Below are 15,929 nucleotides of genomic sequence, written 5' to 3' on the forward strand. Positions count from 1 at the left end.
TTGTGCCATAAAAAAGAAGAGCCCAGTCATGTTCGACCTAACAATTCAGCTTGGGGCAGTTTCATGAGAAAGCTTCATTTACAGTTTGCCTGATTTCCTTGACTTTGCTAATTCAGAAAGCAACACTTGGCCTCAAATCACCTCTTCCCTGAATTCTGTGGCTGGGCTGTGTTGCCCCATGTGCCTCCCACTGAGCTCGGCAGATGCTCCGTGGCGCCGCTGCAAAACATTCAGCCAACGTTGTGGAAGGAGGGAGGGGAGGGCAGCAAAAATGCTGAACGGGGAGGGCAGCGCTTAAAACATACACCTGTTGCCAATCAGAAGCCAAGGCTTATGTCAGCCTGCTGCAAATATTTTCCCCCATCCACCTCGGTGACCTTTTCAATCACACTTTAGGAGGGAGACTGCTCCCATTAAGTGCTACTTGATCCTCCGCTAATGCAGCAGTTATGAAAGGACCACAGCGTTTGTCAATAGGATAAACACCTTCGCAGTGGGAGGAGGCTGTGGAGAAGGGGCACATACCTGCTCTCTCCTCTGCTTCCTCAGGGCTCTTTCTCTCCCTCTGCCCAACACCACTGCTACAGCAACGTATTTAGACAAGGAAAGCCGAGCCTGGCTGCAGCACTAACCACTGTCTCTGCATCTGCCGTCTATGCAAGCTCAGCTGCCAGCACCTAGGGTAGCAAACGAAGGAGAAGGTCTGATTTGCTGATCAGTGAATTGTTCCACCCCAAGACAGCGATTCAGGATAGAATACTGGGTGTACACCATCCCTCCTACACATTGCATCCCGTAGGTTCATGTAACTTCTGTAAAGCTGCAGCAGCCATCCACCATCCACACAGCTCTGACAGCCCATTTGAACTCCCAGCTTCATCACACTCAGAAAAAAAAGTCTCAGGGGAGGAGAAGCACCAGGCAAGCATGCACCTGATTTTCCTGCTGTAGCGCTGTCTGTCACTGCCCTCGACCCTCATACGTGACTGCAGCTTTTGACAGCCTTTGTTTGGGTGGCACAAAAACAGTGGCCTGAAAGGAATCTCCAAGGGGCTGGGAATAAGGGGTAGGTTGGGACTGCTGCCCTGAAGGACTTGCCCAAGAGGAGAGAAGAGCTTGGAGGTCAAACCAACCTCCAGGATCATGCACAAGGATGGCCACCACCTTGGGTACTGCAAGAGGAGGGATCCTCGAGTAGACGGATCCCTGGTTTGATCTGGTGCCATGTTCCTCTGGCCTCTTCAGAGCACAAACCAGTGCTCCATTAATGTCCTGCCAGCTGGCTCCTTCCAGCTCCTCATCACGCTCGGCTGCATGACCAGCACCAAGGTACTTCATCAGTCCTTTGAGGAAGGTAAACAAAACCCCCAGAAAGGGGATGAGGAAGAAATGACACACACAGACAGATAAGGGTGCATTAAAAGGTACTCTTACTCAGCACCTCCACTGAAATATCTGTGAAAGGAGGGAAGAAAAGCAAAACAAACAAAACCCACAAAGAAATGAAGTCCCTTTCTGTTTGCTTTGTTGCTCCAGCCCTCATTCTCTAAAGTACGGTAGAAGCTGTCTGCGTACTGGGGAGCAAGAGAACACCTTCAGCCAGCAGAATTAGCTGTGCTGTTGTCAGCAGCTGTGGTGGAGGTGGCCCAGGAAGCAGTGGTAGCCTGAGGCTACTTGGGCTTCAGGTTGCCTGGATATTAATGTTCAAGGTATGAGTGCCTGCGTGGAGACTGATTTACCTTGCAACTCTCTGCCTGTCTTGAGGGGAATGACATCGTTCTTGGGCAAACAGAAGATGAGCCTGCAGAGACACAAGTATTTGCTGCCTTGGGTTTGAAATGAATCCCTTCTGGAAAAGACATCTACAGAGTGGCGCTGTCACCGGTCCCTGTACAATGCCTCGAATCCTGTCTGTGTCATAAAACAGAATCACAGAAGGGAACGGACTCCTAGAGGTCTCTACTCCAAGCCCTAGGTTTTTTAGAGATTAAGGTAATTCTGGCATGCTAGAGCTCTGACAACAGGCAGAAAAAAAAAATGGCAGAAATTTTACAGGATCACAGCTCCCTGCACCGTTACCAGCTGCTTATTGTGGTAATCCCAGTCACTGGGACACCCTGCAGACCTGGCCACCACTCCTGTGGACAACCTGGCCATCCCCTTACAACCTTGGCCATTCCCCTTACTACTGGGGAATAACGAGTGCTCCCCAGTGCTGAAACAGCCACTGAGACTGGGAAGGGACTGTGAAACCTGCCCACCACAGCAAGATCAGTTTCCAGAAAGGTTTTTCCTGTTTCTGTTGCAGTTGAGGAAGAAAGCCTGTGGAGATAAGATAATGACAAAAGAAGTAATGGAGACAACAATGGGAACACCCTCCATGGGCCTTAAATCACCAGGGAGACTTCAGCCCATCTGACTTACGGCCGAGTGGGTTGTCCTCAGCTCACCCTCAGCGCGCAGGAAAGCCAAATGATACTGCTCTGGGAGATCAGACTGCTAACAAAACATCAAGGGAGAGATGTTATCTTAGCCCTCAGGAGAAACTTCCTGGTGTTTTGACTGCTGTCCAGGTGGTGATAACTGAGTACAATTTATTTGGGCCAAAATCCCTCTTTCCATTCTAACAATGTTTTGTTTGCTCTGTCCTGCATGACAGGCCCACCGATGCTCTGGAAATGATGACCCCCAACACATACGCAGAGTTCCTAGTACTGTGCAATGACAACAAGTTTCATCAGCTCAAATAAATATCCCTGCCTTCTCGGTGACAGTCCCTCATACTTCAGATGTCTCACTTTCCCCACCTGCCGTCATTTGAAACCTATAAATAGGACCAACTGGGAGAGAAACAGAGGATGCACGCTGCCACCCACAACAAGTCTGCTAGGCCAGGGCAGGCCTTTGGAGGGAGCTAGCTGTAGATAAACAACACAGCACCAGAAAGTCGAGGCCAGGCCCTGCAAGGCCGGGGCAGTCTGGCAGGTCACTCGTCAGTCCAGATGCAGCCTGATGTTCCTCCATCCCTCCTAAGTAAGTCCAGAGGCCGAATCTTGCTCTGCATTACACTTTTTCACTGATCCCAGAAGAGCCATGGAGGGAAATACGATTTTTGGCCTACTCCTACCGCCCATGGGACCATTTGTTTCACAGGGACAGAAGCCCAGAACAATCCAGAGCACACCCCAGTGATGTGGAGCAGTCAGTGGTGCTGTGTCACATTTGCACAGGCCACTCCTATCAGAAAACACTGCCTTGGAACCTACTTGGAAAAATCCTTGACCAAGCAGAAAGCGACCACAGCAGCAGCAGTGCAGAGCTGCTTCTTCGCCCAGGCCCTTTTGTGCTCCCCTCCAAGCAGGAGAGGCACTCTGTGGCTCCTTGACAAGTACGGAATAACCTGCCTTCCCATCAGTGTCCAGTGGCTGGTAAAAGCTGTTAATTGCCTCGTATAGTCTTCTGTCAGCAACATTATCCCCTCCTGTCCTGCTGAGACTGGGATAAGGGATTGTCCTGTTCTGTGGCTGCAATGGGACGTGGAGAGGGGGAAGGTGAAATATAATATGAGAAATAATATCTATGGCAGCAAGCAAGGCTAACCCAAAAGGCGTAACGAAGCAGGATTCCAGAGAGGGAGGAATGCTGGGGGAGGAACAGTATGGAGCCCTCTTGACAAAGATCCAGGACGAGCTTAAAAGGGCCCAAGAAATTATTTTTTAAATCCTATTTTTAATACAACCAATATAAGTGATGAGAGCACTGCCTGCCACGCTATCTGATTACCTCCAAAATTAGCAACAAAAAGATTAATTTAGACAGGATGGAATATTTTCTAACAAAAGTGTCACTGCCTTCTGGGGAGCAGCCTGACCCAAAAAAATCACGTACAGGGAAATCCCACGCTACAGGCAATCCCTCACGGATAGGAGTCACCCAGAAGAACAGCTGGAAATACAGCACTTTGGGTTAATTTCAGCACAGCCGGGCTGACTGGCAATGACATAATGCGACTAATGTGTCACTACAATTGATCATAACTATATGTACTTCTCTACAGCTGGTACCAAAGCTGCAGAAACAGCAGTGGATTAGGTCTACTCTCCAGCCTCGAGGGAGTCAGCAGCTCCCCCCAGTTTAGTATCATCTGCAAACTTCCTTAGTATGCAATCGAGTCCTGCATGCAGATCATTTTTGAAAAAATCGGAGAGAACTAGCCCCGGAATGAAGCCCTGGGGAGCCCCACAGGTCACCAGCCTGATGTAACCCCACTTACTGTAACCCCTTGAGCCCAATCCATCAGCCAACTGTTCACCCATCACATTACGTTTTTGTCTAGCTGCATGCTGGACATTTCGTCCGGGATACTGTGAGGAACAGTATTGAAAGCTTTGCTTCAAAAATCCAAAAAGATTACATCAGCCGGTTTCCTCCTTGGTGAACTAGATGGGTAACCTTGTCATAAAGGATAGTTTTTAAGTTAGTTAAACAGGACTTTCACGTCACGAACCCATGCTAGCTATGACTGATGATTTATGCTGAAATGTTCCAGTGTTTTGTGCCATTCCACCAAAAATCTTGGTGGAGAACAGAGTGCCAACTGCAATGTTCTTTCAGTGCTTCACTTCTATTCTCTGCCAAGTCAGGAGGGGACTAACGGAGAAGCCTCCATAGTGCAGCGATGGGTGCAAAGCAAACACCGAAGGACTGTCCCTGGAGGCTGAAGCTGCTCCGTCCTGTAAGTGTGATCTCTCATATTCAGCCTAATTTTATTCATTCCTGTCCTTCTCCAGATCACGCACACGTTAGTGTGAGGAGAGCAAGAAGGCTGCCACTGACAGTTCACAGACACCTTTACACCCAAACGTGCTGTAAGTGCCACCTCTGCAGGCTGTGCTCTACGCTGGTGGCTTAGAAGATGAGAAGTAGCTGTATCCTTGTGGGTCCCTTCCAGCTTGGGATGTTCTATGATTCTGTGTCTGGCTGTGCAAGGTCTCCACCTGCCCAGCTCCATAGGAGCGCATTCCCCCACCCATCTGATGAGGCTACCTCTCAGGTTTCTCCGTGGCTCACGATACAGCTGTATCACCACAGAGGCTCCCCCAGTCTGCAGGCAGTGCAGCAGCTCATGACAAGTAGTTCTGGCCAGTTCTCTTCACTCTAACCTCTGTTCCCTACTTGGGAAAGCATGCTGAGCTCAAGCAGAGGGAAGCGGTGTGCACCAGTGTCTAGAGCATTGCCCTGGGCTGTAGCAGCTCTCTTTTAGCCTCAGCACTGCAAGAGGCTTGGTTGAACTTGGACAAGTGTTCTCTTCTCTGCCGTCCTGTTTGTAGGCTGTGGATATTTAGGCTGGAAATGCTTTCCCATCTAGGGGGAGAAGCAGCCTACAAAACAGTTAAACACAACTAAGGAGCCAAAATTCAGGACAAAAGCCATACCAGGGGTGTTCCCCCCTTGCTAGCCCAGAGACACGCAGCCACCATGCTACGAGTCTCCTCGCCATCACACTTCAAGGTGTGAGTGAGCAATTGCTCCACAGCTGGTGGCCATGAGACCCAACACCAAATTCCACGGTCCGGGTTTATCCTTTCATGGCTGTTACACTAATGGTTGTTCTCTGCCCCGTGCTCATCTCATGGGAGGTCATGCCTGACAGAGGGACCTTCACAACGCCAGCCTCTCTCTGCATGACTGAAAGAGACGTCCTGACACTGGATCTCCTGGGTTATCAGAGTCCTGCATGCTGGGAAAGCCACATCTTCTGTCAACCCCTACGCACAGACCAGCTGCTCCCGCCTGTGATTGACAATATTTGTTCATTAACAGATGCTCAGAAGTCTCTAAGAAGTTTCTACATGTGGTTTTGAGATCATCAGGTCTTTCATGCTGAGTTCTTAACACACCGTCACAAGAAGTTCTGCTGACTCACACGAGAGGTTCTCCAGTCATCCTCACAGAAACCCTATAGCACTACTGTGTACTGTTTGATTGGGAAAACTGAGGCATGTCACCAAAATGAACGTTCTTGGAGTTGCAAGGGAGTTAACAGCAAAAAGAGAAAAAAGAATTGCCGTTCCTCGGTCTAACGAAGCACTCAGAGCAAGAAAGAGAGTTCAAGGAAGCCGGCCCAGTGCCCAAGCACCCTTGCATCTCTTTTGTCAGTTTACAATTATGAAAGGATTTTTAGAACAAATTTCATTTTGTGCTTAACACAAAGACACAGTCGTTTTATTGCAGATCAAGTGTCTTCCCCCTGAATTACAGGATGTTTTTTGTAATGGTAGGATATATCTCCAGGATATTTACAAGTAAATCTGTTGGTTTACAATCTAAATTAAATTGCCCTTTAGATATCTGGCACCTGATGTGACTCCATCATCATTCCGGAAAAAGGTTTACAGTGCAGTCACTAACACCCATTTCCAGAAAGAGCAAGGACAAACTGCTATAGTGTGTCCTCAGCTGCAGGCCATGTTAACAAAAATGCCACCTGTCTTTTCAAAGCTGACACCACGAATACCAGTAAGGACTAATTACATCAGTAAGGGGAGAGCTCAGGGCATTGGAGGCCAAGTCTGATGCATTCCCCTTCTTTTACATATCTGTTGCTTTGTTTTGTCTCCTGATCTCTGATTCTCTAGCCCTCAGTGCCAGATAAACTGTGTTTGGCCTCTGTTCCCAGGACACCACCTATGGAAAGCTCCTCTGAGCCACCTCTCACCTGTCTGCTGCTTAAGTGTCAGGCAGAAATTGGGAATGTACAGCCCCGCAGTCATTGCTAATCCCACACTTTCCCAATTACAGTGAAGCCTCTTGCCAGACCACTGTACAAGTCACAGACCTCTGCAGTTTCAGTGGCTAACGTCAACCCACGTTACTCAGAATTCATGGTGAGCTCTCTCGGAGTTCAGGACCCACCACTGTCCTGCATTCAACACACTGAGAAATCAATGAAACGTGACTGCAGCTGTCGGCTCTGTATAGCGCTGTACTTACGAATGAGGACAAGGCTAAGCACAGCGGGTTGGGAGACATAAAGCAGCAAATCCTGCTGCCCACAGCCAAATGCTCTCTTTTTCTTCTGCTGCTGGGCCTTAAACACAGCGACAGGGATGACATACAGAAGAGAACTGAGCCCGCTGTGTCTGAGCTCCCTGAGGCAGACAAGAAGGCTGCAGGAGGAAAGTCAGCAAGGAAAGGAACAGGAAAGAGTCTCCTGGATGCATGTGTTTGAGAACCCTTCTGTCACTACAAAGGAAACATCTCCCTTGCACCACGGAATACAAGCCCAGGCACACAGAGGAAACCAGCCTCCTGAACAAGGGACCTGAAACTGAAATAAATGTAACTTTCAAACTCATCTTGTGTTTGGTGGGCCCATCTTTGAGGCACTCCCTAGCAGGAGGTACACAGGCACTCACCTGAAAAACTGGTCCCTGCATTCGGTGTCTCAGCTGCCTGGGTCATTTCTTTACTTTCTCCAGCAGGACTGCTCAGCATCTTGTCACGAGGTTACGCTGCTTTCTTCAAGTGTCTGTCCAGCTTACTCCAGCCCCACGAGAAGCACTGATACATATCTTTATGCTGCAGAAGAACAAAGAGTAGATTGCTGTGAAAACAGAGATGTCAGAAGATAAAAATACATCCTTATCAATTTCACTGGGAAAGTCAGTAACATGAAAGCCCTGTGGTCATCTGGCCTTTAAGCCTGTAAAAACTCAACTATTTCACAACGCTGGCAGCATCCTGCAGCCAGGCCTAAGGTTCTGCTCAGAAGCGGGAGCACTGAGTTAGCACCACAGGGATTCTTCCGTTTGGCAGCACTGGAGTAGGGGAAAGAATTAGAAGTACCTTGTGCATCTAATACCCAGGCTTATTCTCACGGGGTATTTACTTGGATCAGTCCAGCTGACATAGGCCATGATCGTATAACGTGTGCAGGGAACGCGGCCGTGCCAAGGGCAGCATCTTGCACATTATAGCCATGGGGTGAAAATATGCTTTTAGATCAGTAATTCCCATACCTGGGTGAATAGTGGGATATTTTCAGGGCTGGGCAAAGCCACCCATAAGCCCCACGCAGCACCAAAGCCCAAGTTATTTGCAAACCCCAAGCTCGGTTTGCCACAGAAAAGGGGGCACAACCAAGAGCCCCCAGCAGCCAGGTCTCTGAAACATCCCCTTTGAACAACCACAAGGCCCCGTGGTCTTTGGGAACGAGGAACATCCTCCTTAGCATAACGAAGGCGCAAAAACAGGTCTGTGGTTTAAACGCAGGAGGTTTAATCGGGATTAAACCCAATTCACTGGGCTGTGGGACTGCAGACCTCGAGGACCCTAAACGTAACTTACACCGCTACAGCGGTCAAATCCAGATGCTAGGGCCCTGCTACAGCCCAGCTTTTCACATTTCTGAGCAACATTTTGGTGTGAATAGAGCAAAGGCAGAAAACGTGCAGAGAACGCCCCACACCCCCTCACCCAGCCCCGCTCCCCCCGGCTCTGAGGGCCCGGCGGCAGAGCGGCTGATCCCCCCTCAGGCCCCGGCGGGCCGGCCTGCTTTCTGACTGGCCGCGCGGGCTGCCCGTCACGCTGCAACCAATGGGCGCGCACGGACGGGGACGGGGGCGGGGCTTGCGAGGGCCGGGGACGCCGGCGTCGTGCGCCAGGTAGGGGCCGGCGGCGGCACCGGGGGGCGGGCGGCTGAGGGGGGGGAGGCTGGGCCCGTCCCGGCCCCGGCCCCGTGAGGGGCCCCGCCGGGGCTGCCACGTCCGGGAGCCCCGCGGCCGCTCGCCCCCTTTAGCGGCGGTGGGGACCCGCAGCCGGGGCCGAGCGGCCGGGGAAGGGAGCTGAGGGGAGCCCCGGGCACGGGGAGCTGGGCGGGACGGGGTGGGGTCGGGTCTGAGGGGCTCTGGTGAGGGGCTCTGGTGAGGGGGGGAGGTCGTGGTGGTGGTGGTGGTGGTGGTGGTGGTGGTGGTGGTGGTGGTGGTGGTGGTGAGGAGCTGCTGCGCTGCTCAATCACAATCACAGCCTTCAGCCGCATCCCTCTTCCCCACCGCTGTTGGCGTCGCTGTGGGGTGTTGGTCTGGGCTTGAGTGCTTTTGGCACTGGGAACACAGGGGAGCGGAAAACAAGATGTTTTGTAGAGTCGTAGGATGGGTTGGGTTGGAAGGAACCTCAGGTCATCCGGTTCCAGCCCCCTGCCGTGGGCAGGGACGCCACCCATTAGATCAGGCTGCCCAGGGCCTCGTCCAACCTGGTGCTGAACACCTGCAGGGATGGGGCATCCACAGCCCCTCTGGGCAACCTGTGCCCGTGCCTCACCACCCTGCGTGAAGAGTTTCCTCCTGACCTCTAATCGAAATCTCCTCTCTTTTAGTTTAAAACCATTCCCCCTCATCCTGTCATTATCAGACTGAGTTGCTCTCTTTTTTATTTTTTTTTTTTATAAGTCCCCTTCAAGTACCGAAATGTTGCAGTGAGGTCACCCCGGAGCCTTCTTTTCTGTAGGCTGAACAGCCCCAGCTCTCTCAGCCTTTCTGTGTAAGAGAGGTGCTCCTACCCTTGATCATCTTTGTGGCCCTCCTCTGGACCCGTTCTAACCCCCACATCCTTCTTGTGCTGGGGGCCCCAGACATGGATGCAGGGCTAAAAGTGGGGCCTCACCAGGGCAGAGCAGAGGGGGACCATCCCCTCCCTCCCCTGCTCCTCTGGTGATGCAGCCCAGGATTGTGTTGGTCTTCTGGGCTGCAAGCTCGCTGCTGGCTCATGTCGAGCTTTTTGCCCACCAGAACCCCAAGTCCTTCTCCCCAGGGCTGCTCTCAGCAGGTTCTTCTCCCAGCCTGTCCTCATGTCTGGGATTGCTCCAGCCCAAGTGCAGCACCTCGCACCTGGACTTGTTGAACGTCATTAGGTTCACGTGGGCCCACTTCTCCAGCCTGCCCAGGTCCCTTTGGATGGCATCCCTTCCTTCTGGTGTATCGACTGCACCACTCAGCTTGGTAAACGTGTTGAGGGTGTGCTCGATCCTACCATGTCACTGATAAAGATACTAAACAGTACCAATCCCAGGACAGACCCCTCAGGACACCGCTCATCACTGGCCTCCACCTGGCTGTAGAACCATTGACCACCGCTCTGGGTGCGACCTTCAAGCCAACTCCTTATCCACTGCCTGTGCGTTTCCTTCTTGCACCGCAGTCTGACCAGGAGGTCCTTGCTCAGCCATCCCAGCTGCCTGCCCTCCTTGCCCGCTTTTTTACGCATACACCTTTATGGCAGGTGTGCCTGTGCCCCTTTGAACGTGTTCCATCAGTCTGGGGAATAACCATGTGTGACTTGTCCCCAGTGCTTTACAGTTCATGACGGCTAGACTCGGTGTCTAGGCTTCCTTCCAAGCTTTTATTTTGTTCCTGGTAAACATCGTGTAATAAATCACATGTTTTCCCCTGCTTGTATTAAAAATAACGGTTTGGGGTTGTTCCGATGATCTGAACTTAAATGAGCAGGCTCCGTTGTTGCGTTACAAATCCAAATGGGTAGCAGTTCAAAAACACGGGAGTACAACGGGGAATGTAAACTGCAACCCAAGGCAGTCGTACCTCAGCCGGTGTTTTTGATGAAGAGCTTAAAAATGGGATGTCTCCAAAGGGCCGTGGTTTGAGGAGGTTTACGCTAAGTGGATTGCAAAGGGTTAACAAATCCTGTGATAAACTCACAAGATTGGAATGTGTTTTGATGGCTTTTGGCAGATCAGCTTGTTAGTGGCTGGTGTTTTGTTTAGATAAAGACGAGAGGAACTTGGTGTTCATAATCCATAAAATCTAATGGGAACTAGGCACCTTAATTTTTAGAGTATTGGAATAAGATAAAGCAAACGGTGATGCAATACTACAGAGATGAAAATACTAATAATGGACTTGTGTCCGTTGTGTTAGCTCACAAAATATAAGTACGTGGAGTTAGGTGTGGGATTAACGTGTGCCAAATGGAGCTGATTAATGGACGTGTAAGTTACCTTCCCTGATGAAAACTGCTGAAGTGGCTTTTCAGAGCCCTCCCCAAGGCGATACCACGAGGCCTGCAGCGCCTCTCGCCTCCAGGCACGCCGGTGTTGCAAATGTGAATGCCAGCCTTGGCATCCCTCAGAGGCTAACTTTGCTTTTTGCAGCAATGAACTCACGCTCCTCTGGATTTGTGCAAACACACACCTCTAGAAAAACGTTATCTATGCCTTTGTAGCATGACTTAACAACTTGAAATAATTCCAAACAAAAATAAAATAGGACTTTACTTCCCTGAGGTAAAGGAACTTCTGGCATGGCTTGCAAGAGAGGAAAATACGTTAACCCATGCAGAGGCAAAACGTTGGCATCGGAAGGTGAATGATTTACACTTATTGGGCAGTTCAGCAGTGAGGCCCCAGTGCAATTCTTTAGCTTACCCTTGGTCTGTGGGTGATACAGGAGGTTATGTGCAGTTGTGGGGGTGAAATTGTCAGGAATTCAGCAATATTTTGTTGCAGAAGGTAGTTTGGGTGCATGGCAATAGGTGGTGGAAGCTCTTTAGATACAAACTTCTACTTCCTAGTTAAAACAGAGTTAAGTGGGTGAAAAGAGAAGGCTCAGACTAACTCATTCTGGCTGCATTGAATGCCAAGATCCCTTATCCTGGATGTGAATTGTTATTTCCTCAGGTTTCCACAATGTTTGTCCAGTGCACCTGGAAATGTGCAAGCTCCGTGCTGCTGATCGCACTCCTGAGCTGCGTCCCTTCTCCTCCAGCGCAAGCCAGCAAGGTGAGTGAACAGCTTCTGACATAAGCACGGAGTGTAGTACAACAGGCACAAAAACGGAAGAGAAACAACTGTTTTTTTAGGAAAATTTGCAAAGGTAAGAAGTGCTATAACAGGTCAGTGCCTACGTATGTATTTGTCGTGTCCATTCACAGCTTTAGATATTACGGTGGCCTCTGCCCTGCTTTATATCATGTTATGGAATTTTTCCTTTTGAAAATTTGTTTGAAGACCACCTGGTCTCGGGAGCAGGGGTGCTCAAGACGTTTTAAGATTTCAAAGTTACTGATGCGAAAGAAGCAGAGCAGAAGTAAGGGATGTGGCATGAAGTCATCTCTCATAGAGAATGTTCCGTCTCTTCCCGCAGCCCAGAACTGTTCCCATATGTTCACTCACTAACGCTGTCTCCTCATGCTTCTGCAGAGCTCGGAGGACATCCGCTGCAAGTGCATCTGTCCCCCGTACCGGAACATCAGTGGGCACATCTACAACAAGAACGTGTCGCAGAAGGACTGGTGAGTTGCATGTTGAAGCCTGAGGGGTTGTTCCGTGAAACACTCTGGAGTTTCCAGCCAGTGCTGAGGGAGAAATTTGCTGCCTGTGCGTTTGTGGAGGAAGCTGTTTCAGTAGGTGACGCTCAGCCCAGGCGAGGGGCATGTTTTGAACAGAGATTCAGGAATGTGGGAGGCATGATTTCTTAGGCCATGCCTCTCAGCAGATGGAGGTTATACCCTCATGTCCATTTCACCTGGACTTCAGCCCTGCAGAAGGTGCTGTGGCAATCCGTCCCAGGAACCTTGGACTAGCTGAGCTGTGAGGGAACTCCAGTCAGCGTTATCAGCCAGATGGGAAAGCTGGGACAAAGTGACCCCAGTATCCTTCCCCAGAGCACTGGTTTCACCTTGTCCTGTTGCTGGTTTCGGCTTCCTTGTGTTGCAGCAACTGCCTACATGTTGTGGAGCCCATGCCGGTGCCCGGGAATGATGTGGAGGCGTACTGCCTGCTGTGTGAATGCAAGTACGAGGAGCGCAGCACCACCACCATCAAGGTAACTGCGTCTGCTCCCTGTGACACCATGCCGTCCCGGGCACAGCCGGGTGGGTGCTGGAGGGGAGCCCAGCAAGGGACGACAAAGCTGTCACAGCTGACACACCGTGGTAGCGCCAGGGGCACCGTGTCTGAGTTGGGAACACTCCTGGCAGTAAGGAGGAGGCAAATGGGAGCCCAGTCTCCTTGTGAGGATGTGCCAGCACAGCTCTGACTGGGTGCCCATCCTGTTGGTCTCCTTTCACGTGCAGCGTGTGTGTAATTGATGCAACGCAGGGAGATCAGCATGGGTTGTAAGTTTCTGGATCGTCACCCTTCCTGCAAGAAGCACGCGGGACGTTCTAGTGAGCAAAGCGAGAATGAGGGAAGAGATCAGACATCAGAGGTAGCTGTGAAGGGAGGTTCCTGGCCTCTGTGGTGCTTCTTATCTGTACTGCTGATCCCTTTTCACTGCGCTGTCCTTAACTGCAGGTGATCATCATCATTTACTTGTCCGTGGTTGGGGCGCTGCTGCTGTACATGGCTTTCCTTGTGCTGGTGGACCCTCTGATCCGGAAGCCAGATGCTTACACCCAGCCCCTGCACAACGAGGAGGAGAATGAGGTGAGGCTGTGCTGGTGGCTGCACTCATGGTGGAGACGGGGTGGTGGGATGGAAGAAGAGAACGGCAGGCAGGGAGACAGCCTGACCTCATGCTTGCTCCCCCTGGTCCCGTGTGGGATCAGCCCTAGCAGCCGCAATGAGCTCAGTCACAGTTTGAAGGAAGCTGCAGTGTTTGAAGATGCTCTGCTCTCCCAGTCTGTGAAAAAAACACCGGATCAGGCTGTCGTGTTTATACTCATAACAAAGTATAAACTATCTGGTCAAGTTGTTTGCTACTCTGATGTGAGGAGTAGCTGCTCTGAAGTGCACAGTTTATCCATTGCCTTCCCCTGCTGGAAAAAAGGAGGTCCTGCAGGAGAAGATAAATTGTATCCTAAAAGTATGCTTTTGCTCCTCTGCTCCAGAGGAATAATTCATATTTAGATCTAGGTGTATGCTGTAGATGCCTGATATCTGGGGAGCTTTATCTTACTCCAGCATTCTGGACTGTAAACTCCTTGGGATAGGTTTTAGGATTGCTTTGGTCTTTTTTTGCCACGATGGATGCTTATCCAGGGGGCCTTCTGACATTGCTGCAGCTTAAACATGGATGTTTGGAGCAGCCTGAGCAGCAGGGCTGGACACGAGTCCCACAGAACAAACTGAGAAACACATCAGCAGCTACTGCGCAAGCTAGCACGCCAAGCACAACAGCAAGCATTGGCCCCGTTTCAGAGGGGTGACAGCTTTTGCAGTGCGGCTCCCTGCAGGCCCTGGCGGTGGATTTCCAGCAGAGGTTTAGGCTTGGGGCAGTTCTCTCCTGAGGACTTTTCTTGGGGGCTTGCTGTGGAAGCCAGCTTTCCAGCTGGAGCTGGGGGGCTGGCATTGAGGAACTCTGAAAATTAAGTCCTTCATCAGGACAACTCAAGCCCCAGATCGCTTTTTGATAGAAATTTCTCCCAGAGCCAAGCTGCCACTTGCATTTCCCTGGGGCTTGCCTTGCTTTGACCTTTTTCACCATTTCTTTCCATTGTAGGACACTCGCTCCTTGGCCGCAGCCCCCACCCCATCTGGGGCCAGAGCCAACACGGTGCTGGAGAGGGTGGAGGGAGCCCAGCAGCGCTGGAAGCGCCAGGTGCAGGAGCAGAGGAAGACGGTTTTCGACCGCCACAAGATGCTGAGCTAGAGGAGCAGCTGTGCGGCACCACTTCCTGAGAGGCGGGGCAGCTCAGCTGGTAGAGATGGACAGTGAGCCACCCTTCAGGACAGCCACGGTGCTGGACTGAGAGCTCTAACCCTCTCCGATTTACCCTCTTTTTAGAGACGAGCAGGCCAAAGTGCTTGTCCCTGGTTTTGTCCCCTTGCCCTTTAGATAAGGAGCCCCAGAGGCTCCTTAACCTTAGCTCAGCTGAGACCTGCGCTGCCTGCTGGCCCGTGGCTGCATGAAAACGGCCGTGCGCAGCGCTGCCGCTCCGCTTCACGCGCTGGCCTGTGCGGGGGCTGCAGCTCCAGCCACAGCCTCCATCAGCCCACACCCCGCGTTAGAGACCAGGGGTCTTGTGGAGTGCTGGGAGCTGGCTTAGTGTTCCTGGGATACTAACGGGATCATTTATGTGGAAGAAATTACGTGGTGCTGCTCCAGGATAAAGAAGCCACCTCCCTCTCTAGTTTGCACTGCTGATAGTTGGGTGTTGTGGTGCTGAGACGCGTGTGTTGCACTGGGAGGACGAGGAGGGGGTCCCTGCCAGTCCTCAGCTGCTGCTTGCACTTACTCTGGTGTAACCTGAGTGGATTTTCACTCTGTTCAGTGGAGTTTCTCCAGGCTTACACCAGCATAACTGAGATCGCAGCTTGTTTCTGTGCAGAAAAAAAACTGATTAGTACATTAACAAGTAAAAGACCACCAGGTAAAAATGCCGATTTATCTTTGTTTTCCTCCTTTAGCAGTGGATAAAAATACACTGGGGAGAAAGTTTTTTGATTGGACCCACATTTGTAATCCTTGGTACTCACACAGCGCATCAGGGGCATTTGTGTCCAAGAGAACCGGGGCAAAGGCTTTACTGGAGCTCTGCCTGCCTGGGTCTCGTGCCCCTGGCCAGGTCACACGTGTGCTCCTCAGAATTCTCAGAGACCTCTGAGTACTGCTGCTGGAGGAGGAAAATGAGGTGATTCTGCAGCGTGTATCCCAGTGAGAACATGTATAATGTCAGGAAGGTGCTGAAGTTTATCATGTAGCATCTCTACATTAAACGCGGAAAAAGACCTATTCCATTGCTGGCTTTTTTCAGGGAGAAGCTACAGCAGCCCCGCTGATGCAGGACCTCGAGGCCGCGGTTACAGCACTCGGCTGCTTTGTGGTGCGGGAGGGCTGGGCTGGGCTCGAGCGGCTCCTGGAACTGATTCGCGCCGGGCTGTGCTTGCAGCCGGGCTCTCGAGCAGTTTACATTTCCTCCATGTTCACTGAAAACTGAGCAATTGCTTCTAAAAGCCTAACTGGGAGAGGTGC

At 51.2% G+C, this 15,929-nt stretch overlaps 2 protein-coding genes across 3 annotated transcripts in view; one reads left to right on the forward strand and one right to left on the reverse strand.

Moving 5' to 3' along the window:
• IGFN1 (immunoglobulin like and fibronectin type III domain containing 1) overlaps positions 1-8,501 on the reverse strand; it is a 60,897-nt gene extending 52,396 nt beyond the window's left edge. Inside the window, exons 1-2 of one of the 2 annotated variants that reach the window (XM_066983230.1) lie at positions 8,350-8,501; positions 7,419-7,581 (exon numbers count right to left, since the gene is read on the reverse strand). The gene's annotated coding sequence lies outside the window, so the exon portion shown is untranslated. Of the gene's footprint in view, positions 1-7,418; positions 7,582-8,021 lie in introns of both variants that reach the window. The other variant, XM_066983231.1, reaches the window with a different exon arrangement.
• An 89-nt stretch (positions 8,502-8,590) lies between these two features.
• TMEM9 (transmembrane protein 9) lies at positions 8,591-15,689 on the forward strand. Its single transcript, XM_048070948.2, has 6 exons — positions 8,591-8,666; positions 11,693-11,794; positions 12,215-12,306; positions 12,731-12,839; positions 13,310-13,441; positions 14,457-15,689. Exons 2-6 carry the CDS (start codon positions 11,702-11,704, stop codon positions 14,604-14,606), a joined length of 576 nt encoding a protein of 191 aa, XP_047926905.1. The 5' UTR covers positions 8,591-8,666; positions 11,693-11,701; the 3' UTR covers positions 14,607-15,689.
• The last annotated feature ends 240 nt before the right edge of the window (positions 15,690-15,929 follow it).

Source organism: Anser cygnoides, chromosome 25 (assembly GCF_040182565.1).
Source record: "Anser cygnoides isolate HZ-2024a breed goose chromosome 25, Taihu_goose_T2T_genome, whole genome shotgun sequence".
Lineage (NCBI taxonomy): Eukaryota > Metazoa > Chordata > Aves > Anseriformes > Anatidae > Anser > Anser cygnoides.